We start from the raw sequence: 26,501 nt of genomic DNA, 5'->3' as shown, positions 1-26,501 counted from the left end.
AACTATAAATGAAAAAAAAACTTAAATTGAAATGCGGTGAATTTATTGAATTAAAAAATATGTTTGGAATGCACGAAAAAAATGTTTTGTTTGAATTCGTATTGTTTTTCAAACTGTTTAGTGATTATTATGATCGAATTTTAAACAATAGCACTATAATGGGTTTGAGATAAAAATCATAGAAAATACGAATTTTGAAACGATGACTATTCGTTAACGATGTTTCTCAATTTTTTTTAGACAAAGTTATTCTAGGAAAAATCATTATTTATTATAATATATGATGTTTATAAGGCACTTCTTGAGGTTTCTTTGAAATACTCGTTAACAACGTTTCTGGTATTAATGAATTAGTAGTAATTAACAATCTTGAATTTCAATTAAAAACATAAAATAGTTTTATTGTTTGAACGGGTACATCTTAGTAGAAAAGTCGTAAAAGTGACTTTGTATAATAAAGATGTGGAATATTGTTGATGTTACAAATCTGTTTTGTTTGGTTATTAGGCTACAATCTTGGTAGAAAGTAGAAGTAAAAGTTTATTTTATTTATTTGAAAATAATTAATTGTTTGGCCCCATCTATCTACATAAATACTAAAATCAATTATTTATTACGCACAAAAAACAGCAAATTTGAGAAATACTCGAGAAGCCTGATGTCAAGCAGTAGTGGCATCCGTTTTCGCTTGAAAATATAGTTAGCAATATGTTTCCAAGTGAAAATAGCACTAATCTGGCATTTCTGCATTAATAAAATGTTTGCCTTATTGCAAAAATTGTAATAATAAAACCCATCACACGGGAATGAAACAACTATTTGGGTTGCCATCAGTAAAACCGACGTAGTAGTCAAATTAGCCCAACAGCTTATAGTACTCTTAAGTTCTGATTTCTGTTCAAAACAATAAAAAAATTACTTTTGCTATAAATTTGGTCGTATAACTTCTTTGCCAAGCTATTATGACATCAATAAATCAGCTTGTTTTTATAATTGATGATGTTTGAGGTTTCTGGTGGAAGTAGAAGTAAAGCCTTATCGCTCTCGACTCTAACCTCATCTAATAGATGTTTTGTTTTTTTGAATCTGAATTGAAAGTATTGCACAAATTTGAACATATCGATCTGCATCATCGATACTTTGCTTCATGTAATTTGCATGGAGCTTCGCTTTATTGTCAATTCATCTGATATAAACAAAATAATTTACATGGATGAGTACACTATGCCGCGTGCGAAATTATTCCACTTTCACGTTGTGGTTGAATTTCTAACAAAACATTCCGTTCTCTTAGGATCTATAGTAATAGTAATAAAATATGCGCTTTGTTATATCAATCAAATACACTTCTGATATTATACCAATTTCTCTTGTTTGAATGTATTTAAATGATTATTCATAGCTTGTAGATTAACTTTTGATAGTAAAAAATATTTGTCACGCTCATTTTCAATACGAATTAAAATTAGATTCCATTTCATTAATTGTTATTAATTCCATAACAATTACATGTACAATTCTTATGATAATAAATATCTAAACGTCCATAATTTAAGAATTTCTTTTGATAAATGGCTTTTGCAATGTGATGGACTGTGGTATTTTAATATTCATAATTCAAAACATATTGTATTATTTTGATATGTGGTTAATAGGTAGAAATTGAACGGCTATTGAAACTAACAATTGTAATTGTTAACAATTGTATTGTAAGATTTACTTTTCTCTGAGGGAGGGCGGGGGTATTTGCTTCATATTTTTATGTACAGAATAAGAATAGTTACGAATGATATTCGGCGATTTATAATTACATTTTTGTGATTTCGCTATATACCTAATTTTTTCCAACTTTTATGAGTACATTACAAATGACTTCAAAATACAACCCGTGGATTAGTGGTTTTAGCTACGGGATTTCATTAGAAATTCGAGGTTGTATACCTGCCTCTCGGGCAGCCTCACGCCTAGAAGTAGTGACATCGGTTTTAATTTGGAAATTTAGATAGCAATATTTTTCGAAGTCAAAATTGTCCTTTTCCGGTTTACTAATATGAATTCATTAGACATAGGTTAACCATTTGGTTGCGTTCTGAAAAGGGGCGTAGTTAGGTGAAATCATTTTAACTCACAGGCTCTCCTTTCTAGTTGATGTTCAAATAAATTAAAAAAAGAGTTAAAATGCAATTCAAACTTTACTGTTTTTTTTTTTGTAAAATCCAATAATAATTAATACTTGTATATGAACATAATATATTTTAATCACTTAACTCTGTTTGACGAATATACTAGTTATGGAGAAGTGGCAGAATTTTGTGCATTGACGAGTGTTCGGACGTATTTTCGTTTTTTTATATTGGCCATGAATGTAACAATCTTCATGGCATTAAGCTTTACACGGAATGGTTGCTACCCCTGGTAGAGGGGGTAGCGGAGTGTTTTAATGGAAAAAATTGATCACTTCTAAATGTAAAGTCCGCGCAACAACATGTTTAATAAATAAATATATCTTCTTTCATTATAACTTAGCGACAAATCAGTGATTGTAATAAGAACTGCAACAAATACATAATATACAAACAAATCAGTGTTTAAGACAGTCCACAACTGCAAGGGTTAAATTATAACCCAGCAACCTAAGTTAACGAAGGAGAGTTTTAATCAATTCTATAAGTACGTAACGCAAATACAACGAGTATATAACATTGATTACAATTTAACTTGAAATTTTTGGAAAAAGAATAATCTGAAATGTCAAGATGTCTAGAATATTTTGAATGTATGACTGTATAATATGCTTCATTTGTAAGTGGTATTTGACCTCAAGGCAAGTTGCATGAACTTTCCGAAATTGTGAAATAATATTAGAAACAATAAGGGTTGAGATTTAGCTACTACTGTTTATTTTGAAAATAGTTTTTTGTTGTCATCACACTTTTCACAGTTATATCAACATATATCGTCTTTAATCCGTTTTTAGTTTAATAGAAGTAAAATGTGGTAATCAAATTTTTCAATTTTGCAATACTAGCTATTTCATCCGTTGTTTTATCAGCGCAATTTACTTTGTGGTTGGCAAATATCCTCTTCATGAGCTCGATTCGAACGATATAAAATTATGGGTACAGTTCGTATGAGCGCCACAGTTAACTGGTTAACATGAAATCATTTATATCAGTTTGCGATATTGCACTACGGTATTCTTACAAACTTACGGCCGTAGATTCGACTGATACTTGAGCTCATTTTCATAATTTTCTTTAATTGAGTTTGAAATGTCGCATGTTGTTTTTAGCCTTTCTAGGTAAAGATTGCATTTTCTAGCAATAACTCGCGGAAAACTGTAAATAATATGATAAGATTGAACCTTTCATTCTTCTCGTGTCGGTATATAATGTATCTGTTTACCTAGATACGGCGACACCGAAGGCTAACCATGGTGAAGTTTAGGTTTACGAGCAAGAAGCTACTTCTTGGGCGTGCATTTTTTTGTACCATTCTGTATTTTCTCTCGTGTTATACGATATGGAATATTATATATATATATATATATATATATATATATATTATTATTATTAATCCGTTGTTAATTGTTATATTTTCTCATGGCGCTTGTTTACGGTACCGATGCGTGCTCAGAACTTGTTGCTATATGGAGTTTCTCTTGTGTACGTCAATAGTAACAGGGCTGAATCACAGTCATATTATAGCTAATTATCTATAAGATTAATTAAATTATTAATCTATTAATTTAATTATTATATATATTTATTCTACCCTCTATATTTGATTTGATTTATTTTAATATGACTAGTCTCCGATTCCAAAAAATATTTAGGTGCATCGTAATAATGAATTTGGTATATAATTTTGGAAGGATTGTCTTTATATTAGGTTGTCAAATATCTCCCTTCCGCCTTTTTGTATTATAAACCAAGAGCAAAAAAGCGGAAGGGAGATATTTGACAATCTAATAACTTTTTTTTTCAATTATTAGGGGAAAAATATGGACAATATGGTATATATGGACAAAATAACACGGTAGCCTTATTTAAAAATAGGCTAGTTTCAGCAACGTTTCCGCGACTGTATAACATGACAATCACAATCCTGTCAGATGTTGAGCGTCATTGTCACAATCTTGTCGATTAGTTCAAACATGTTTCGCGCCTTCAAAATTTTATTTTGAGGATGGTTTTAGGGGACATATTTATTGATATTCGTAAATATTTAATTAAAATCAATTCACTTATGTCAGTAATATTGATTTTGATAAATTTTATTGCAATAATAAGGTGTTTGATGGAATTTTGATAATTTATTAATTTTTTTTTAATTTTGGATAAAATGGCATACTTATACAATGAACAAAGTGACATAGTACTATTTCGCAAACATTACAGGGCCAAGATAAAAAATAAAACCTGTCAAAGGTGATTGGCTTTTAACCTATACTCCAAGTATGCAAGAAATAATTTCTATAAGCAGACGAAACGATCCACCGGTCAAAAGAAGAGACTTGCATTTATTGCAAAACCCACTTTTTTCGTTCTAAGCCCGGCAAATATTGGTTACTATGATGATTTGTATTCTTTGGGTTCATGCTTCATCTGCTAATGACCCAAAAAGGACGAAACGATTTATTTGTGAACTGCTTTCCTAAAAATTATCATCTCCAACGACCTTGCCCTGTATGATATTTTGTTTGTACTTCATCATTGTATTCATAAATTTTGTACCTTATAGGATTTTGTAACTAATTGCATTTTTCCATCATAAATAAGATACTATAGCTCCTACGCAACTAAAAGACTGTTACTTATAGTCAATAAACCATAGATGAGTAAAATTGATCAAGACTGGTTATAATATCATCAAATAATTCCTCTACATATGTTTATTAGTAATATTTTTTACATATCGTTAAACTTTATGAAACGTACGGAAATATGTTCAAGAAATTGTGTGAAACTAATAGAAATGTTAATTCTTAGTACCAACTCTTGAATTGAATCTTTGCTGTCACGGTTGTATTTCAAATTTAATGGGTTTAACTAACACCATTTTATAGTTTCTAATAATGTATAAAAATAACTCATAAAAAATATATACATTTTTTAAAAATTAAATACATTTTTAAAGTGTAGTATAAAATGAAAATTTAATATCAGGTATTCCAATTGTTGCAATGATCATTTAATCCCTTATTAAACGAAATAAGTTTGGTGATCGTTCGCTGTTCACTTTCATAGAAATCCACAAAATTTGATTTTAATTTTATTCATAGCTTGAACTTAAATTAATATATCAGTATATATCAATGCACTTCAAAATTTCTGCCATGCACATATAATGATCACATAATTTGTATAGCCGCAAACTATAATGTATGGAATACAAATCTATTACTCGAAACGTTCGAACGATATTTCTCTACAATTTATTATTTTATTGGAAACCTCCACTTTATAGAAAAAAAGCTTGACCGTATACTTTCTATGCATCTTATATTTGTAATTTATAACAGTACTAATGCGTTTGTGAAAGTATGTTAAATTTATTACTTTGGCGTTTCTATTAATCATTTCAAAGATTTGCAATTTTGTAAAAATATATAATATTAGATGCAGTAAAGTAACCAAGTTCGGTGATATATCTAATAAAATTTAGTACTAAACCGTATTGTGGCTATTTATTGCCTGTGAATAAATCGTTACTTTTGTAATTTTTTACATGAGCTTTTGAGTTTTGTTGTGTATTCTATGTGTCGAATAAGAATTTCGTGGCCATTATATTAATTTTGTTTCATGTTTTAGTGAATAATGATTTATCAGCTTACATATTATATTAATCTCTAAATATATATTTATTTTATATTTTGTTGAAGTACTTATTATTTTCACTAAATTCTATTCCTTTGTAAAGAACCTTTCTTTATGCATCCTTATATTATTTTTATCAAATACTTTCAAATCAAAAGATTCAATGGTTATTTCAAATAATAGGAAATTGTTACTAGTCCTTGTATATAAAAACATTTATGTTTTTATATACATATATCTATTATTATACAATAATATTGTATTCATGAACTACTTCTGCAATTAATTCAATGGTTATTTCAAATAAAGGATTTTACATAAAATGTTTGCAATATCAGTCATTTCAAAATATTAAAAGTAGACTACAATATTAATTACGGTCAAAATGAAAATGTGTCACGATTGAAAATTAATTAAATGGAAATAAGTGTCGTAAGAAACAATCAAACTATAATTATCTTCTTTATTGATGTTTAACACACATTTAAAAGACTAGAATAGTGAGAGTTGTAACTAATTAAATTTATTTTGAATTTGAGTATGCAATTATTCGATGCAATGTAAGTAGTGAAATATATCAGTAAAGCGAAAATTACAAATAATAAACATTGAAAAATATTTGAAATAATTCCATAATTTTCGGTGATTCCTGTGACATAGGTCACAAAGAGCATGTTTGGTTATTAACTTCCCTTAGAGTAAGTTATAGTAATCACAAAAAATCGAAAATGAAAATTTTTGCATATCTTCACTTCTCAAAGGTTTCTGAACATTTTGACATTTCCAACCATTTTGAAGATACGGCTATTATATAAATATATATTATATAGAGATTTTAATAATAAGTACAACTTTTTTTCACATTTCTTTGGGTTCCGTACTAACGTTTTTTTCAGAAATTTCAAAAATTTTATTTTTTTACAGTTCTCAAAAAATTTAAAAGGTTTTCTAAAAATTTTAATTCTCGGTACGGGAATTACCAGCAATTTGCTTTAAGGCACGATGCTTTGACTTTTACTTTGATTTAAATTTTGCTTTTATCATGTTTCATTCAAGTCTGTCATTTCAGTAGACTATTGTCTTTATTACTTTATAAGTCAAATTAGATTTTTTTCTTGTTTAATTAATGGATTTTATTATTTCATAATGAAATTTCATGTAGGTATAAGCCCTGCGATTCAATATCGCGACAAGATATCGCGGCCGCCTAAGTTGGCTATTGGAAAGTTTCTGTGACGATTTCATATTTAGAGTGATTGTCTATGGAGCAGCTTGGCACTCGTACTTGTAAATTATATATATATATATATATATATATATATATATATAATATGGTTATAATTATATATGATCTTGACTCTAATGACGAATTTTGGATGATGGCGAATTGATTTTATATCTAAAAATTAGCAATTCTTAAATTGCTGCTTATATTATATAATGAAGTATTTAGTTTATTTATACAACTGCTTTCTTATTTTCTTCATTTTATTTTATTTTTTTAAAACACATACCCACAGAATAGTTCCAAGAGGAATTAAAAATACAATAGTTATACATATTATATGAACTAAAGACAAAATAGCATAATACAGAATATGCAAAAACACAAAATAGCAAAATACAGAATGTAACAATATTATTAAAAAGTACAATAGGCGAATTTAAGAGTGAATTAGATTTAGGAGTAGGATAATTGTGAACGCGAAGATAGCCTAGGAACATTAAAGGATAGAAGAGTTTATGAAGGTAATTCATACGCAATTAAACCAGTACTGACATGTAAATTATGGAATTTTAAAACCCCATATTATTTATTATTATTTTTAAAGCTATTATTAAATTTGTTGCTTTATTGTTACTTTAATTTAATTTTGTTTTATCTTTGGCGAAATTAAATTTCATCTAACGATTTTCGTTATTCAAGTGAAACTATCATACTTTCAGAAATTAATAAGATTTGCACTTTGCACTTGGCGCATAATCTGAATAAAACGCAAAAGATAGATTGCATATTTGAACGCTCATCAGCCGATGTAATTTTACATGATATAATTGCAATATATAAATCGAAACTCAAAAAAAAAAAATACATTATATAATTATTTTACCATATTTAAAAATAAAACTTGTGTGTAATATATCCCATTAACATTTAAATTTAATATTTGGAAACTAATAGTATTTTTATCTTCTCTAAAAATTTGTTGACACGATTAATTACTAATTCAAATATTTGATGAACTTTATAATAACTAGTACGGAAGTACGTTTTGTTTTTTTTTTAATGATATATATTTATTGAATGATATTATAACCAGCCTCAATCGTTTTTGCTCATCTCTGGTTCATTCACCCGTAAAATTTTATTTCAATTAAGTGTGAATAGCATGGAAAAATGCAACCTGGTAAGAAAACCATTTTGTTCTTACAGTACGGACAAAATGACATAGGTCAAGGGCATGTTAAAAGGATAATTTTTAAGAAAACAGATGACAAATAAATTGTTTCGGAACAAATCATACATCGCAACCAACCTTCACCGGGCTTAGAACGAAAAAAGTGGGTTTTGCAACAAATGCAAGTCTCTTTTTTACCGGTGGATTTTTGGTCTGTTTTTAGCAATTACTTCTTGCATACTTGGAGTATAGGTTAAAGGCCAATCACCTTTGACAGGTTTTAATTTCTTTTTCTTGGCCCTGCATGCTTGGGGAATAGTACTATGTTACTTTGTTCATTGTATAAGTATGTATGTCATTTTGTTCGAAATTAAACAAAAATGAATAAATTATTAAAATTCCATCAAACGCCTGATTATTGCAATAAAATTGATCAAAATCAGTAGTACTGGCAAATGTGAATTGATTTTAATTAAATAATTATGAATATCAATAAATATGTCCCCTAGAACCATCCTCAAAATAAAATTTTGAAGGCGCGATACCAGTTTGAACTGATTACTTCGGCAAAACTGTGACAATGACGCTCTACATCTGACAAGATTATTATTATAGCTTTCTTTAAGTTATACAGCCGTGTAAACGTTATTAAAACTAGTCAATTTTTAAATAAGGCCTCTGTGTCATTTTGTTCATATTCTCCCTATGCATTTATTGAGTCAAATTCGCATGCTAGGAATGACAATCGTTATCACCATTTTATGGTAAACTTTCATTTTTATGCCAATGAAACGCAATATTTGTTTTAATTTCATGATATTAGATAAATTGACAAAAAATAATGGTGATTAAGCTTACGAATTTAGAGCATTTTAAATTAGCTGGAACTGCTACTTCTATAACCTTGTCTGAAGTGAAATTATTGTTATGCACGAATAATTTTGAAGTCAAATTAGAACCTAATGGCAACTCTATTCAAATTTGTAGGTTCATTGGAAATAAATGATATTAACTAAGCGTTACTAATTATCGAAAGTATTGTGTACTTTCACAAAAAATATATATATATATATATATATATATATACGAATACACGACATAAACGCTTTATATTTATTCACAATATACGCCAATTGATTTTGATAACAAAGATATACAGTTACAGACTTTTTTTGTCACATTTGCATCTTATTTACAATTTCGTTTGCTTGTTCATTTGTTTTTTTGGCATACTGTTTCGACTTTTACCTCACTAGTTGTCTCATTTTCTACGACTTGAAATGCAGCAACATATAATAGTTTTTATCAAATATGATATGTCAAGTGTCAAAATACTTTTTAAAACATGGCATAACATTTAATCTGCACATCTCTACATATTGTGCTCAATATAGCTTAGAGCTTTTTTGTAATTCATAACTCTACAGATTGGTGATAAGTGAAAATTATCATTATATAACATGATAAGTAAATTGTACTTTTTTATCACATTTTTAACAGTATCCATATTTGATTATTATTAGAATATATGTAATAGACCTTACTTATAATTAAATTTAGTATAGAAATGCTTGGGAAGGGCTATGTTCACTTAGAAACTTATTCAAGATCTATATTTTCAAGTGAAAATTGATATCGCTACTGCTCGATACCAGGATTGTACGTGATGGGTGCGGATTGAATTCGCAATCCGCCACGAAAGCCTCTTGAATTGTAGTTTTCTCAATTTTGTGCTAATAAAAACTATTATTACTCCAAATTTCTTACCAACGTGTATAAATAAATGTTTTCTCTATGTGATACCATTTTAATTGTATAAAGCGTTAGGTATATTCTATACACGGTTGAAGAAAACTGGCTTGTTTATCTTTTAATATCTTTATATATCAAGAGGAGCTAAACATTTATCATCAGCAGAGTTCACTATATAATTAACTGTACTGAATTACCCATTTTATAATTTGGTTATTGACAATTGCGTTTATTGTACAAATTTATAGGACTACTTGAACTTACTAATCTATTCTCGATTTGATGAATTATGGAATTTTTGAAGCCTAATGTGTTTTGCCAATTCGCTTAAATGCACTAGTCAGATACCGCAACATTTACTTCAAATGATATTCGAACTTGTTGAAAAAATTTTATTCCGGGGTTATTACACGATTTGATTAAAGTCATTTACAAGAGCAAAATAATTCATAGTCAATTTTATGACTCTGAATACTACCTGTAGTCCACACCCATTTTTCTGCTTCCGCATAGGAATAGAAGTAAACATCTGCCGGAGCGTCCACATTAATAGAACATTTAGTGTGCTCCTTAAAATAATTGCTATCATCATTTGAACTAATTATACTAGAGAAAAGATACGGCGACACTTGAAAATTATATATCATGCGTTATGTACTTTTTTTAACATACAATGCTGATGTCGAGTAAGTTCAATCTGCGTATAATAAAACTTGAATTATACGTTGAGAATGACAGTTTGATTAATGTTATTTTATTAAATTTAATCAGCATATCGCGTTTCTTTATCTACTTTTATATTTAATTTATGTGCAGGGCAGGATAAATAATTTACAGTTTCAATTTACGGACAACTTGTTATAGTCAGGTAATATCACTTCATTTCTATTCTTCGGAAATAGACATTACAGACATATGCAGATCAACAATTTTTCAAATTTTTTTAATGTATGCGCAAAAGGTATCTTATACATCATCTTACACGGCAGATGATTTGCTTAATAATAAACATAAATACTTCCATTTGATTAATTAGACAGAAAAGACATGGTAGAGTTCTCTTCTAGTCCTCTTCATGAGTAAACTCATTTAGTTGACATAATGTCACTTGTATATGCTGCATATATATGCAGTTCACTTAAATACAACTTTTTCAACCAATACAAGAAGATGTTTCAATTTTATGCTGAGGTCATATTTTAATTACCTTTTCCAAGAGCGCTTCACTTATTTCATCATATAACATTGATTTTGTATTTTGGCTTGGTATAGATAATTGAAACAAATTAAGGAGAAAGAGTAATCTTCTATAAATTATTAGAATTTTATTACGTGTTCATCTTTTTGTTTTGTGAAAAGAGATCATGGGTTCTGAATGTTTATTCAAGGTCGAACACGTGGTGTAGAATTTGCAAAAAAAATCAAATTCAGATACTTTTAACTTAAGACATCTTCCTTTTGAGGTATTCCTGATTTGTTTTGTTTGTGATTGTCAATCTCTATTTAAATTGTATCAGTATTAATATCAATATTATGCGAAGTGCATGGATTAATAAATTCTTGGACTGTCTCAATTAAATGCGTTTGGAAATTTACTCGATCTTCTAAAGTGGACTACTTACGGTTAAATCACGCGCTTTTTTATACATTTCAAAATTGCGGTAATGTTTCACAAACTATACATATAAATATACACCCAAAATAGAAATTCAAGGTTCCTTTGCGTCTAGTTTTATATAATTATAAACATTTCACTTTTATGAAATCGTATGAAGGTCTTTGAACCAGGCAGAATGGTCAGCCGGTTCAATTTGTACCACTCAGGTACATCTTCGTGCAAATTCTTATTTCCTTTGAAGCAATTCACTGAAGTAGCGGATAACAAAAAAGTAGAATTATAGAGCGACTAAACTTTTAGTATTTTTATTGCTATTATTATTAAGCAGGGCTTCTTAAACTTCTGTCCTTCGCTAAAGCAATCAGTGTTTAACTAAATGCATAAATGATTATCGGTTAGTGAATTTTTGCTTTACATTTAAACAATATGAATGTTTATTAAAAGCCGGAGTATGTGAGGCAGATCTTCATAGAGTCACGCATCGAAACCATAATGCTTGTAAAAAAAAACTGATAATAGTCATATTGTAAAATTTAACATTTTTTACCATTTTACTAAATTTGAGAAAATCTTTAAATTTTACCGCCTAATAAAAAATTCTTTCGAGTTTTGACAAAGTCGACGATTATTAAAAGATCATACCATTCCTTGAACTTCAGACTGTTAAAGGTATGATTAACAAAATAAATTATTACAAAAAAAGTCCTTGAACTTCATTATCATTTCACCAATGCATTTAAAAAAAACTTTCGTATAATTATTTTAAATAACGAAAATCATATGCACTAAATGAAATGATATTGAAAATTTTTGAAAGCATTTGAATCGTTTAGGAGTTTTTACCCTTCTTTAACGCTTTTTTGTATTTTTTCATGCTGTGACAAAGTAAAATATTTTTCTGATATTTGTGTTTATGCTCATGGTCAATTTCAACATGGTTTTTCTGTGTTGTATTTTTCTCATGATTTCTCTATGTTAATATAATATTGCTCTATACTGATACAGTTGAATTATCTTTCAAATATAATACGAATTATTGCAATTACTCGAAGTTGAATTTGTTTGCAACTATTCTATTATATAAAACATTAAATAAGTAAATAATCAATGCCGTTTTTATTTCAATATTTTTTCTAATTAAACAGAAAAACTTAGTAGAATTTAATTTGAGAAGAATTCATCCAAGCACGATTAGACCTGATTCAAATGAGAAAACTTTATTCCTTTGAGCAACATATAAAATATTGACATTGCAAATATAAATCTCAATTTAATTTTTAAAATATATTCGGTGTAGTGGCCGTTAAATTGGTGCCTTATAATAAATCATTCCTTGCAAAAATATCATTCGAATACTATTAGTTTTATTTTTGGTAATTTAAGATTTTAAAAAATATGATCAAATTTATATATGTTCATGATAGCATAATCATCTATCTCAGTTATACAATCCGCCACTTTGTAAAAGATTAAAGCTCCCTATTTACAGACAGCGAATATATTATATCTATTAATTATTTATACTAATTTTGAGTTCGTTAATGCTACATTAGTCTACCTGACGTCAAACATCAAACATTAAAATATAGTACCCCACCAACAGTTCACTTAATTATAATATTATGTAAAACTTGAACAAAATGTTCAATGATTTTTCAAGCTTTGTCTTAGTCTGTGAGTGTCTGTATTCAATTATTTTATTTTGGTCTCCCGAAAAACTCATTTTGCTCACTATCACCATTTCTTCTGACTTCTTAAATATCCAATATATTGAGGACCGTTAATAAAATGTATAAAAAAGTCTAATGGAAAAAGAACCATTAACATCTCGTATGAAAAGGACTGCACACGCCAAACGTTATGTAAGGTTGTCAAATATTTCCCTTCCGCCTTTTTGTATTATAAACCAAGAGCAAAAAAAGCGGAGATATTTGACAACCTAATATATATATATATATATATATATATATATATATATATATATTCAATAGATAAGTCCTGGATTTTTTCAATATATTGATTGTTTCTTTTCCGAACAGTAAATCCAATAATAAAAAACAATTTGTTTTTTGAAGATGTTTAATACGACGTTTCGGAACTAGGTACGTTCCATCATCAGGTTTATTCTGTCAAATACAATGTTTTTTAAAATACTGATTAACATTAATTAACAATGGTCAATACAGATTAATTAGAAAAAAATTTTGTTATAAAGGAATGGATTATGTACCGGATAGATAGTAATAAGACTTAACTAAAAAAGGTTTTATATAAAATTGAGAAGCAAAAATTATTTACCTGTAATAATTTATATATCCATATCACTAATATTTTTTTGTTAAAAACACTCGATTTTTTTGGAAGATATTGATTGTTTCTTTTCCGAACAGTAAATCCAATAATAAAAAACAATTTGTTTTTTGAAGATGTTTAATACGACGTTTCGGAACTAGGTACGTTCCATCATCAGGTTTATTCTATCTATCTTCTATCTATTCTATCTATTCTATATATCTTCCAAAAAAATCGAGTGTTTTTAACAAAAAAATATTAGTGATATGGATATATAAATTATTACAGGTAAATAATTTTTGCTTCTCAATTTTATATAAAACCTTTTTTAGTTAAGTCTTATTACTATCTATCCGGTACATAATCCATTCCTTTATAACAAAATTTTTTTCTAATTAATCTGTATTGACCATTGTTAATTAATGTTAATCAGTATTTTAAAAAACATTGTATTTGACAGAATAAACCTGATGATGGAACGTACCTAGTTCCGAAACGTCGTATTAAACATCTTCAAAAAACAAATTGTTTTTTATTATTGGATTTACTGTTCGGAAAAGAAACAATCAATATATATATATATATATATATATATATATATATATATATAGTGTAATTCAAATAACCCTAATAGTGTGGACAGTTGTCGCAATTCCTTTCTCGGCCACTGGAATCTTCGGAATTGCATGTATTTACCAGGTCGAGTGGTGGCCTTACCACACAAGATTTGCGCAAAACTGTGAATATGGCGAATTGAATAACGGTCCGGTTGCGTTCGTCCATTCAGTCCACGGTAATCTCTACAAGGTCGCCGACCTAAATCCTTTCGTACCATATGCAACTGCAATGCCATGACCAACAACCTTTTAACTGTTTCGCCACGAGGTCTAAACTAAACATTTAGCTATATCAATTCAAGATTAGGAGGTCAATTTGCTTTATTTGTGACGACATGGCTTTTATCTCATACTCTGTCGTACCTCTATCAAAAAGTTGTAAAATTATAGCAAGTTTGTTCTAATAAGGTGCAATATCTCTGACACCTACAGTTTTCAATTACAATTCCGACGACGAAGCCTAACATTCAATTTCGATTATGTAGAGTCACATGTGAAGATAGATGTTTCAGTTTGTAACCGTTGATCAAATTCGTTCGTTTTGTTTGCATCATTTTTTCGGATCGGTTTCCGTATTCATTTAGATTTTTAACTCACTTTTGTCACTTATTGCTGAATCATATAAGCTAAATGTGTAAAATTGATCATTTAATCATTTCACTAAAAATAACACGCAAAATGAGAGAAACTCTTGCAATTGAACAAGAAATCCTAAGAATTAAACAAACGGTAATATTCACTGCTTAGAATTTGTTTCAATCCGTACCCTGTACACCTACATATTTATCGCATTTATTGAATTATTTATATATATATGTTCAATCTCAATCACAATAATAAAATTATTTTAATTGTTCATTTGATCCTTCATTTGAAGGTTTCAAAAAAAAAAATTCTTAAACCTATACCAACAATACGATTGTGCATGTTGTACATCAGTACATCACATAACACTTTACATTAGGTACTTATTCTCGTAATGTTTACAAGAACTATTATCACTTAAATCATATTAAATTTAGTCCGATATAGAGATCAACTCGTGAGTTGGTCATTATTTTTAATAACACCACAACTCCCACTCAATACCATTTCATTCTCTAAAATTCTCCCATAACAAAATCCATTTTAGTTGTCACCTCGTTCGAATACACGATATACAGATGTAGATGTACACATCTCATAACTTAGCTCAATCTCCACCTTTCACACAAGTTGATTTATAATTCTTGCGTCCTTGATGAATGTCGCATTCATTGAATTGATTCTCAATGTTTCGCCTTAGGTAGTATAAGACATGAATTCCGTAAACTATTGAGATTCTCAACTTCTTCATTATTACTAGAAATACTCGGAACTGTGAGAGCAGTAAATTTTATTTTCAAAATATACAATTTAACACTTTACCAGGCAGTGGGTGAATAGTTGGGTTAGCTTACCCATGCGTGCTCACAGATCTGTACGAAACCCATTCTGCTAATCCATGTTTTACTTCCTTGGTACTTGTACTGTCAATTAACTTAATCTATCAATTTGGACAAGCTTGTATCGATCAAAGGTTATCGCCTGGTGTAAGTTTTTTATTATTATATTTATTTGATTATCTATATTCATAGGATATAAAATCAATTGAGCATGATATAGAATAGAGTAAATCTAAGAACTGCATTCATTGATGTAATTCTTCAGTGTTTAGATATAGATCGTCAAATAAAAGAGATGAAAAGAAAACAGTTTCTACTTATAATTAAATATAAAACAAGTCATTAGGATTTTTTTTAATCTTCAGGGGTGTATTTGTTCTAGCAGCTTTCTTGAAAGGATATTTCGGTGGGCTCACCGTTTTTGTATTTATGACTATGTCTGGAAATCTCTTCCTTGATAAAAGTAACTCCCAGTTTATCGTGCGAAAGCCAGTTGGGGGTGTATTTTGGTGCGTTGGCGATTTGCTTAAGCAATTCTGAAACCTTTGCAAGATCTGGATATTTGATTGGCTGACGGTACCCCAAATATGTCCAGATGGGTTTTAAAATTGATTTGTAGATTAGGGTTTTGTTTGACATCCATACTTTAGATTTATGACCCAGAAGCCAATATAGTTGTCTACGTTTTTCTTCGAGATGTTTGACAAATGTGTGTTTTCCATGTGAGTCGATGGTCCAAATAGAGTCCCAAATATTTAACACTATTCGTAATAGGTAGTGGGTTTTGAAAGAAAGGTTTGTGTAAGTGAAAATTAATTTAATTGTTCATATAGGGATGAGATAGATAGTTACTTCAAAAAACATATATGTATTCTTTTGCAAATTAGTTTTTTGTTTTTAATTTTCAAGACAATCAAAAAAATATATTCAATACACTATATATACAATACACACAGTCATTAGTTGTAGTAATTTCATAGACTAAAAATGTTATATGGTGCGAAATCCTAGATTGCACTAAGAAATAATACGTATTTTTTTTCTAGAAATCTAAAAAAATAATTTTGTACATACATACATCAGTAGGAAACACCCTAAAGTAGATAAAAAGTAATAAAAAAATAATTTTAGTATATTTGCGATTTCAGTAACTTACTATACGGGATGTTAAAAACCACGAGATGCAATGAATAGATGTTTCGAATAATACACTTTGCAGCGATTTAAATGTTCAAATTGGGTTAGACTAACACAGAGTCAAGTAATGTGCTAGAAATTTTTTTCACATAGTTGTACGTAATGTGAAATCGTATTATTCTTAATTAAATGTTTATTTTCACAGTGCATACCAAACTGTAGTCTTGCATTTACAGTTTGCTCTTTCAGCAATCTCTCCATTGAAGATTTTAGCTTTTGTGTTGAAATAGTCAACAATCAAAATAATACATAAGCCTAAAAATCCATCTAGATAATTATCCTAGAAAATTTTAATATGTAACACTTTAGTTGGTGTTTATAATACACCACAGAAACATGAATTGATCAATTATTAAACATTACTAAAATAACAATCTTTTTCTAGATTTTGAAAATTTAGGAAGCTATCTAATATCTAATTTATTGATCAGTTTATAAAAAAAGATAATTAAACTTCTGCACTATTTTTTTGCAAATATTATTATAATAAAATAGATCATTTAAAAAATGAGCAAAAATTATAATAGAAATTAGAATTAAATAGATCTATGTTTTCCTGTTAGAGGACATTTATTACGGTGCTATAAAACTTTGATAAGTAGAATATAACTTCCGAATCAAATAACACATTTAGAGTTTTGTACAATGGGAAGTGCAAATATAATTTTTTTTTGTATTTTTGAAAGTAACAATAAAAATGACTTAAAAAAGTACAAAATTAAGCTTAGGAAGCGCATTGCGTCTACGTGACGAAATTTCATAATATATGCTCAACGTTAAACATTAGAAAAGATATTTATTATTTTTAGTAATTACGATGTTTTAGTCAAGAATATATTGACATAAGTTTGTATATCAGATAATTGTAGATCTGGTCAGCATCACATTTTTGAATGAACACGTGTGACTTCTTTTAGAGGCACAGACATAGTCTGGGATATGTCGAATATATCTCACAAGACGCTTTCTTTGTACAATGAATTACAGCACAACATTGATTTTTAACATAATATATAATACTGAAGTTACATAGTACTAAATATCTTTGTAGAGTACAAGTAATGTAATTATCTAATAATAAATATCCACTGATGATGACTATATATATATATATATATATATATATATATATATATATATATATATATATTATAATAATAAATGGTAGTCTGCTCAAAGGCAGGTCCATGGTGTGAGAGCCACCACAAATAAATGATTCCCTTACCCTTCGTCTATTATCCCCATTACAACTACCCCCCCTCCCCTTTTTTTATTTCATGTATTTTCCTTTGCAAACTTCTGCTTCCATGCTTCTTGATCTTGTGCTTTGACTTTCAGTTCCCTGTATTTTCTCTTCTCGCGTAAGACGCCAATCTTCTGCATTCTTCTTCTTCCCATTCCTTTTGTTCCTTCTATTTTACCCTCGACGACGACGTCGATGCAAAAGGGGTCCGATCCAGTTTCCTTTTCTTCTCAGAATTCTACTCAGTAGAGTTCATTGAGTAGAAGTTCACTGAGTCTTTCTTTACCCGCTCTTCTCAAGACTTTTTCGTTATTTTGTCTGTCCACTTTGTTTTCCATTCGCCGTCAGCACCACATTTAAAAACTCTCGAGGTAGTTCTTATCGGCCTTTCGTAGAGTCCATGTCTCCGATCCCTACGGAGCTATGCTCCAGACGTAGCACTTTACTATTCTCTTTATTAGATTGCTCGTCAGTAGCATTCTCTTCTTCGTGAATGCCGCCTTGGCGCTTGCGACCCTTGTCCTTTCGTGCAGTATCCGTCTCTGGTCAGTATGCTTCTCAGGTATTTGAAATGATCCACGTCTTTCCAATTCTCGATTTCTTACCGTTATCCTCAGGGTATTATTTCTTTTTGTGATTCTCATCACTTTCGACTTGTCAATGTTGATTTCCATTACGCATCTTTACCCACTTCGACGATTCTGCTCATCATGTTTTGCAGCTCGGTTTTGTTTTTCGATATCACTACTAGATCATCAGCAAACTTTATGGTGGTGTATATATATATATATATATATATATATATACATATATATATATAACAAATAAAGAAGTCCTGAGAGGAGTGGGAGAAAGGACTCTAAGAACTGAGCACGATCCTGAAAAGAAAAGGAAACTGTATCGGACCCATTCTGCACAAAGAGTGCCTTCTGCACGACATCGTCGAAGGCAATATAGTACTGAAAGGATTGGAAAGAAGAATGCAGATGGTTGATGATTTACGCGAGAAAAGAAAATACAGAGAATTGAAAGCGGAAGCACAGGACCAGGAAGCATGGAAGCAGAAGTTTGCAGAGGAAAATTCATATAAACGAATATAAAGTGATTAATGGTCATTAATTAATAGTAATAAAATGGTAAGGAAAATACTAAACAAGGGAGGGGAAGAATATTCAGTATATGTAATCTGCGATAATAGATAATGCATAAGAATATTAACTTTTAAGGGATAAACTTCTGATTCAACTTTCGAGGATCTACCCAATTTGTGTCCGTATCTAAACATAATCAGAACATAATACATGTCGGTTGATAACTGTACAGAGAAAAGAAAGTGACTGTCTATTATTGGTATTACTCAACTATTATCATCGTCTTTACAATATTTCCAAGTAAATAACTTGACGCTTGAGCTATGATGGTATGCCAATATTATGCATTTGCTTTTAGTCAACAGTACGCGGTCCGATCGTCCATTCTATTCAAGAAAACCAGTTTGTCTTGATACGTGGCTAACAGTGGAACATCAATCGAAGACTAGCCAAGCAACTCGGTTCTTGTTCACGCACCGGCGTTTTAGTTTTAGTTAGTACTACAGATTTACATTAGGATATAATGCGGTTTCGATAACACAGAACTGGATCTCCTAAAGATCACCAGTTCGAATAGTTAATTATATACTATACAAGAATCTAATAAATATTCCAAATAATTTTTCATTATATTTATAAAAGTTCTCGTGTCATCATATTAGAGGCAATACACCTCCAAAACGCTTTGACCGACTTCTATGAAATTTTATAATGACAATCACTATGACTGAGAATCAGACATCTATTTTGACATACGCTTTTGGTCACTTTTACTAATTTTTTTAATATTTTTGATCATTTTTTAAATTTTATTTTTCATAATTTGTAAGTAAAAGACACATTCAAATTTTTATCCTCCTACCGCAAACCCCTATTTCGTAATAGTCATTTTAGTAATCGAATAATTTTTTATCCCGCTTTCAGTCAGTGAATGTTTTCCTCTGAATTTTAACTCAAATTTCCTTACACTTATTTTATTTTAATTATATATTCAAGACTTTATAAAAACAAGATCCACAAATTAGAAAAGCCCTCCAATTCACTCGTTGCTCCGCTGTTCCATACACCAGAATTAGGGAGACAAAAAAAAATATGGTCAATTAACTTGATCCAATAAAATTATATCTAATAATAAGTAAATAAATAAAGTAATGTTCTGATATTTTTTTAGAGAAATTAGGTATCATACAAACCTATGGCAAAGATATAATTCTTTCCAGAGTTTTTGAAATCTCACCCGATTTGCTAGATATGCAACAGCATATTTCAAAAATGAATATTTAGATTTTGTTTCGTAATTCAAAAATTAATGAATTAATGAAAAGCGGTAATAGTATATGAAAACAGTGAATCTCTAAATGTGCCAATTTGAATAAAATCAGTTTCAGACAAGCCATTTATATGTTGCGTGCTTTGCAGTGAGTAAACTATCCATATTATTTGTGTTAGTTGCCCTTTTTTCTTAAATACCTTACTTCCACATTCACAATCACTTATTTTTTTATACATTAAACATTTTTTAGAAATAATTTTTGTATAAACGTTTGCTGGGTCAGTACTAGACATATATAATTTCAAGTTTATATCAAAAACTGATGAGGTTTATGTGGCATCGTGAGCAGATAACTGTCTTGCGATCCGTTCACAAATAAAATTTGTATTTACGAATTTTTTGAATACATATTTTGAATATAGAAAATTTTGACTGAAAGTAAGTTCTCATTCTGTTTAATTGTAGCAAGCTTCTCCACTTATCTACGACACCAATCCTAGGAATAATGGTGTAACGATTATTAAGCTAAGATGTCTTGTATGTATTCTTTAATATATTTTATATCTCGATACTAAATTCATGAGATTAAATTTAATTTTTTGCAAGTATTTTGTGTTAAGAATATTTCATTTAGAGCCAAGGGAATGAGCTTGCTTGGGTTTTGGAAGGGTATTTTAGAATTTTTACGTGTAAACGAACGTAGTTGTTTTAATACGATTTCAGATTTAGTATTGACTATATACTTGCTTCGTGGATTAGTGATTCGAGCTATGGGACTTTAATTGGGTGTTTCAGATTTGATTCCCGCCTTAGGCAGCCTGAGGTCTAGCAGTAGTGACATCAGTTTCCAACTGTAAATAAAGATAGTAATATATTTCCAAGTGAAAACAGCCTTTATATTGGGATTGTTGCAATATTCATCGCGATTCCATAAACTGAATTAATGAAATAATATAGAGATAGGACAACTGTTTTGGTTGCCATCTATAAATCCGACGTAGGCTATATATAAAATTATGACAACAGTTCATAGGACCTTTAAGTTCTGATTCCTGGTTAAATAATATAAATATTGACTATATTTAAAAAAAAATATGATTCACGTATTTCCTTATCCACTAATGGTCGTCAACGAATGCGTATATACTATGACCCTGTGAAGGCTATTTTCTCTTAAAAAGAACGATGTTATTACATCCTAAGTCGAATAGTATTTTTTTAACTATTTCCTATCGTATAGCTATTATTTCACTAGAAAAATAAGTAGCAGGCATTGGATTATACTGATTTCACTCTTCAGTGCGAATGTTAATGAAGCCGAACCAAAATCTAAGTGAAAATATTTACAAATTGCTAACATGTTTTTCTCATCATATATGTCTAATGCAGCATATTTATTTTATATTTTCAATGTAAGAATTCGCATTTTATGCAGAAGTTTTTATACCAGTTTTGCAGCAACATAAACCATCACATATTCTATTGCTAATTGCTCAAGTATTTTTCTTACGGCAAAACCGAGCCCATTGTAATTTATTTATTAATGAAATGCGTTATTATGACCAGAAGATTTTCTATAAATTAACATATGCACAATAAGTTGTTTCTATGATTTATAACGGTATTAAGTATCAATATAGCATCGTATAAATAATTCATACTCGCTCAGAAATGCGTTACCGTATGCCAGCAAGTGCAAATTTGTACAATAGACTTCATTAATATTAAAACACTGACTGATATATATATATATATATATATATATATATATATATATATATATATATAGCAAATCTGTATGCCTTTATGTTTATTATTCTCGAGCTTTTCTAAATAATTTTCATTTTACAATGAATTTATTATTATTGAATGAATATGAATTTCTCTACGCTTCTGTTTTTATTATTATGAACTTTCATTAATAAAAGATGTGTTTATGCGTGATATGATTTTATGGAGTGTGGTTTAGCTAAATTTATCATGTGTAGTTGATTAATTTTTTATATTGATGGCTTATTCTACATAAACCAGGGCACTGAGTAGAAATGAATTTGCAAAATATTTGTATGTTGGTATATCTTTAAGAATATTTTCCAAATATCAAATCTGGCAAATATTTTGCTCTCACTCTCGCAAGATCAAAATGCACAACTTGTTATATAGATCCTTCAATGGTTTAGGCAATATAGATAGATAGTGCAAAAAACTAAAACCATGTTTTTATAAAGATTTCTTCTAATACTGCAACTTCCATTAGTCATATTAGTTGTTCATAGTAAGTTCATATTATTGTATGTACTTGAGATGATAATATCTACAAAATATTACGACTGATGGCATCTATTCAAGTAGATCACGGGGTTTGAATTGTAGCCTATGATGGACTTCCATAAGAAACGAATAAAACTTCTATTTATTTTGCGATATATATATATATATATATATATATATATATATATATTTATATTTATTTAACCTCAAATGTATGTTATTACATTCATGCTTCTTGCTATACTTTTCACTTATTATAATCTACATTTGTTCACTTATTATGTGCATTTATATGGGCAAACATTTATTACTCTCTATCTCGAGAGATCTCGAGTTGGTACACAAATCCAGAGTATCTTTAATATTTAAGCATACCAATAGACGACCTTGAATTAATACTAAAATTTGACTAATATGTAAGAATAACAATAAAACGATAATAATAATAAAATTAATGAAGTTCAATCCAAGTATGTTATCAAAATTAGAATAAAGACGTTTTTCAATGTATTTTAGTTCAAAATTAAGTAAAATTATCTAAAATATAAATTATATATTATAATTTTAGTTAATAAATTTAAATATCACCTTTTCTATTTATTATAGTCTCTGGCCGCTTCACATCCTGATTCTGGTACGATATTGGAGAATCTCAATACAAAATACTACTACTACACGCGCACAAAGGGATTGTTCCGGATATGTTATCCTAAGGAACGTCCTCCCACAGGTATATCATTTGACTATCCAAATATTCTTATTCGATAAATCAAAAACAGAACAGATTTGCTCGAGTCTAAAAAGAAGTAAAATATCATCCTAATAGTTAAACTGACAATAAAAATGATAGATTTTCCAGTTTGTATATATTTTTATTAAAATTCTAATAAATCTCAAAATTATGACATGTATTAACAGAGAGTCTATTAATCGGACGTAAACAATTAAAAACATAATTATTTGAAATTCATTCCATTTCACTTTTAATTACATACATGGATGAACATTATTATCTTTTTGAGAAAAACCCGTCATTAGTTGTTAATAATTGCCAATTTGGAGTATGACATTTCTAACAATTAGGGCCTAGATAAAGCAATTTGAACTATTTAATAAATTGGTATACATTGAAGTGAATTTCTACAACACGTATTATAATACATTCAATTAAATATAAGTGATTAATTGCACATTGCGTTATACGTGGGTAACCCAGATTTAGAAAGTAAAATAAAGTAAAAGCGATAATTCTTACTTTTTCCTACAAAGTCAACAACAACCATATACTTTAAAAATTATAATTGGGTATTTCAATACAATCATAATTGATATCCTAAATTTTCATCTCGGTATTGAGATGGTATTTGAACTCATTGTGCACCAGAACCAATCATTATCAGACCAATAGTACCTATAGTGGGATTTGATTTACTGAAAAAATTGATATAATTTGTTTAGAAATATTTGATGTTAAATCCCTCTCTATACTAAAGGTATGTTCGCGGATTTATTAATGCAAGTGTTACTAATATAATGTTTAGTGATTGAATGCCTCGCTTGTTCTATAACAAATTTTAATGAAGTATTTTGCACTTTTTGTAATTTAATAAAATTTTGTTTATTGGTCATTGAAATTGGTCTTTTGATTTCCATGTGATTTCTTTATGTATGTATATAATAGATCTGAAACTTTTCCAAAGGGTTTCCAAAAGCCCTCCTAATAATATGAAATGAAAGAAAAAATGATTAATCTAGAATGATGTTGCAATGGTATATACTTCGATTAAGTTAAAAAAAAAATTTTTTTGACAAAATGGCGACTGTTTGAAACAAAGGATCATTTTTCTCACCACTTTTTGAATTTCATGATTTTTTAAAAAAATAGTAAAATTAAAGTTGGGGATGAAGCTAGTATATGAGGCCAGGGATAAGTCTATAAAGAAAATTCTCTGAAAATTTCAAGAGAATCGGTTCAATAGAACTCGAGAACTCTTGGGTATCGTATTGAAAAAGACGGTTTTGAGAGAAAGGCGTTTAAAGTCCAATAAGTTAACAGGAAGGTAACAGAAGAGAATTATTATGGTCAAACAGCTGTATCTTCAAAAACAATTCAAATTTTTAAAAATCCTCTCGTACATGTATTCTTAAATTGTTAAACTTTGAAAGTATGGAACAACATAGAAAACGACTTTTTTGAATTTTTACACTAGAGCACCCTTAAGTTCTAATCGCTGTTTAAATAATATATAAAAATTTTCGTATTTAAAATTTGGTACAAATAAATTTATGGCTGATCAATAGTTACTGAATCACAGTGTAGGGTGCGCCAAATAACATTTTTATTGAAAAATGCTATAAAATTCTCAAATTTCTTTTTTTTATTTGAAAACACAATACTTGTGGTTAATCTTGAAAATGATTTCATTGAAATGGCTGCCTCGGCTGGCCATGCATTAGTTACAATCATGTTAATCAGCAGCAAAAAAAACGTTAGATTGTGATCATCCACATACTTTAATAAATTGGTGTTGATTCTATACAATAATTTAGTTGCAGTATCATTCCAGTCGTACTTTGTTGGTTTTCGTAAATATAAGGTTTAGCTTAATGGCATGTTCATCATTTTCCTTCTTTTTTTTTATGCTGTTTAGTATATAATTTCCGTTATGCACCTCCTAACTAAACTTGTAAGGTTTTATCTGGTAATATAGCCGGCGCCATTAAAGTGTAAAATTGTTAAGGCCGCATGCAAGATTTCTTGAAATTCTATTTGCGGAGCCTTTTCACATTTACCGTTCTTCGGTTAATGCTAAAGTAATCCGCGACTGTCATACATATTTACATTCCACATACCTTGCATATTCATCTTTAATCAATGCTGGCCAATACATATGGCATGTGCTCATAATAGGCCGTAGATATTTCAAGTAACGATAACGGTTCGAAAACTAATGGAACGGAACTTTGATGAAAATGTACGTAATAATAGTAATGCTAAATATCTTGCTCTTAAAGCAACACGTGATAAGTAATTAGGCTTATAGTAATACTGCAACTTCATAAGTTATGAATAAAGAAACAACACAATATCTGTAAATCCAAAAATAACGCATTATGGCCCGTTTATGAAGAATCCGGCAAAAGTTTATTTTTATGTGTTTGATCATTTATTTACATAAGATATTCAATCGTTCAGCGCTGCAATTCTTTACAGTGATAATTATTTAAAACAGTAAAACGAGAAAGATGAAATGCATTTTTACTTATTAGTAGACTTAAATTAGGCCATAATTTAAAAAAAAACTTTTGTTATGAATTTGATCTAGCAACCTGCTTAGAATTAGGATGTCAGTTTTTATACCACTGACAACGCCTGATTACTTTCCTGATGCAATATTTCCGAGGAAAGTGGCGCGATTTAATTTTTTTATCATCTTTTTATATATAAAATTTGCACAGGGATCAGATTTTAAGGATTATATAAACTGTTGTGATGAGTTACTAT

General features: G+C 29.1%; 1 protein-coding gene across 2 annotated transcripts in view; it reads left to right on the top strand.

Annotated features, from left to right (window-relative positions):
* Nucleotides 1-26,501, top strand: part of LOC113377609 — a 120,687-nt gene that overhangs the window by 70,608 nt on the left and 23,578 nt on the right. For both annotated transcript variants that reach the window (XM_026617983.1, XM_026617982.1), the window contains one exon: nucleotides 23,603-23,726. In XM_026617983.1, coding sequence (XP_026473768.1) covers nucleotides 23,603-23,726 — 124 coding nt within the window. The remainder of the gene's footprint in view (nucleotides 1-23,602; nucleotides 23,727-26,501) is intronic.

This window comes from Ctenocephalides felis, unplaced genomic scaffold (genome assembly GCF_003426905.1).
Source record: "Ctenocephalides felis isolate EL2017-DRISC unplaced genomic scaffold, ASM342690v1 CF-g0.4_SCAFFOLD_01886, whole genome shotgun sequence".
Classification (NCBI taxonomy): domain Eukaryota; kingdom Metazoa; phylum Arthropoda; class Insecta; order Siphonaptera; family Pulicidae; genus Ctenocephalides; species Ctenocephalides felis.
Note: the sequence above shows the minus strand (reverse complement) of the source record. Positions and strands in the feature narration are given on the sequence as shown.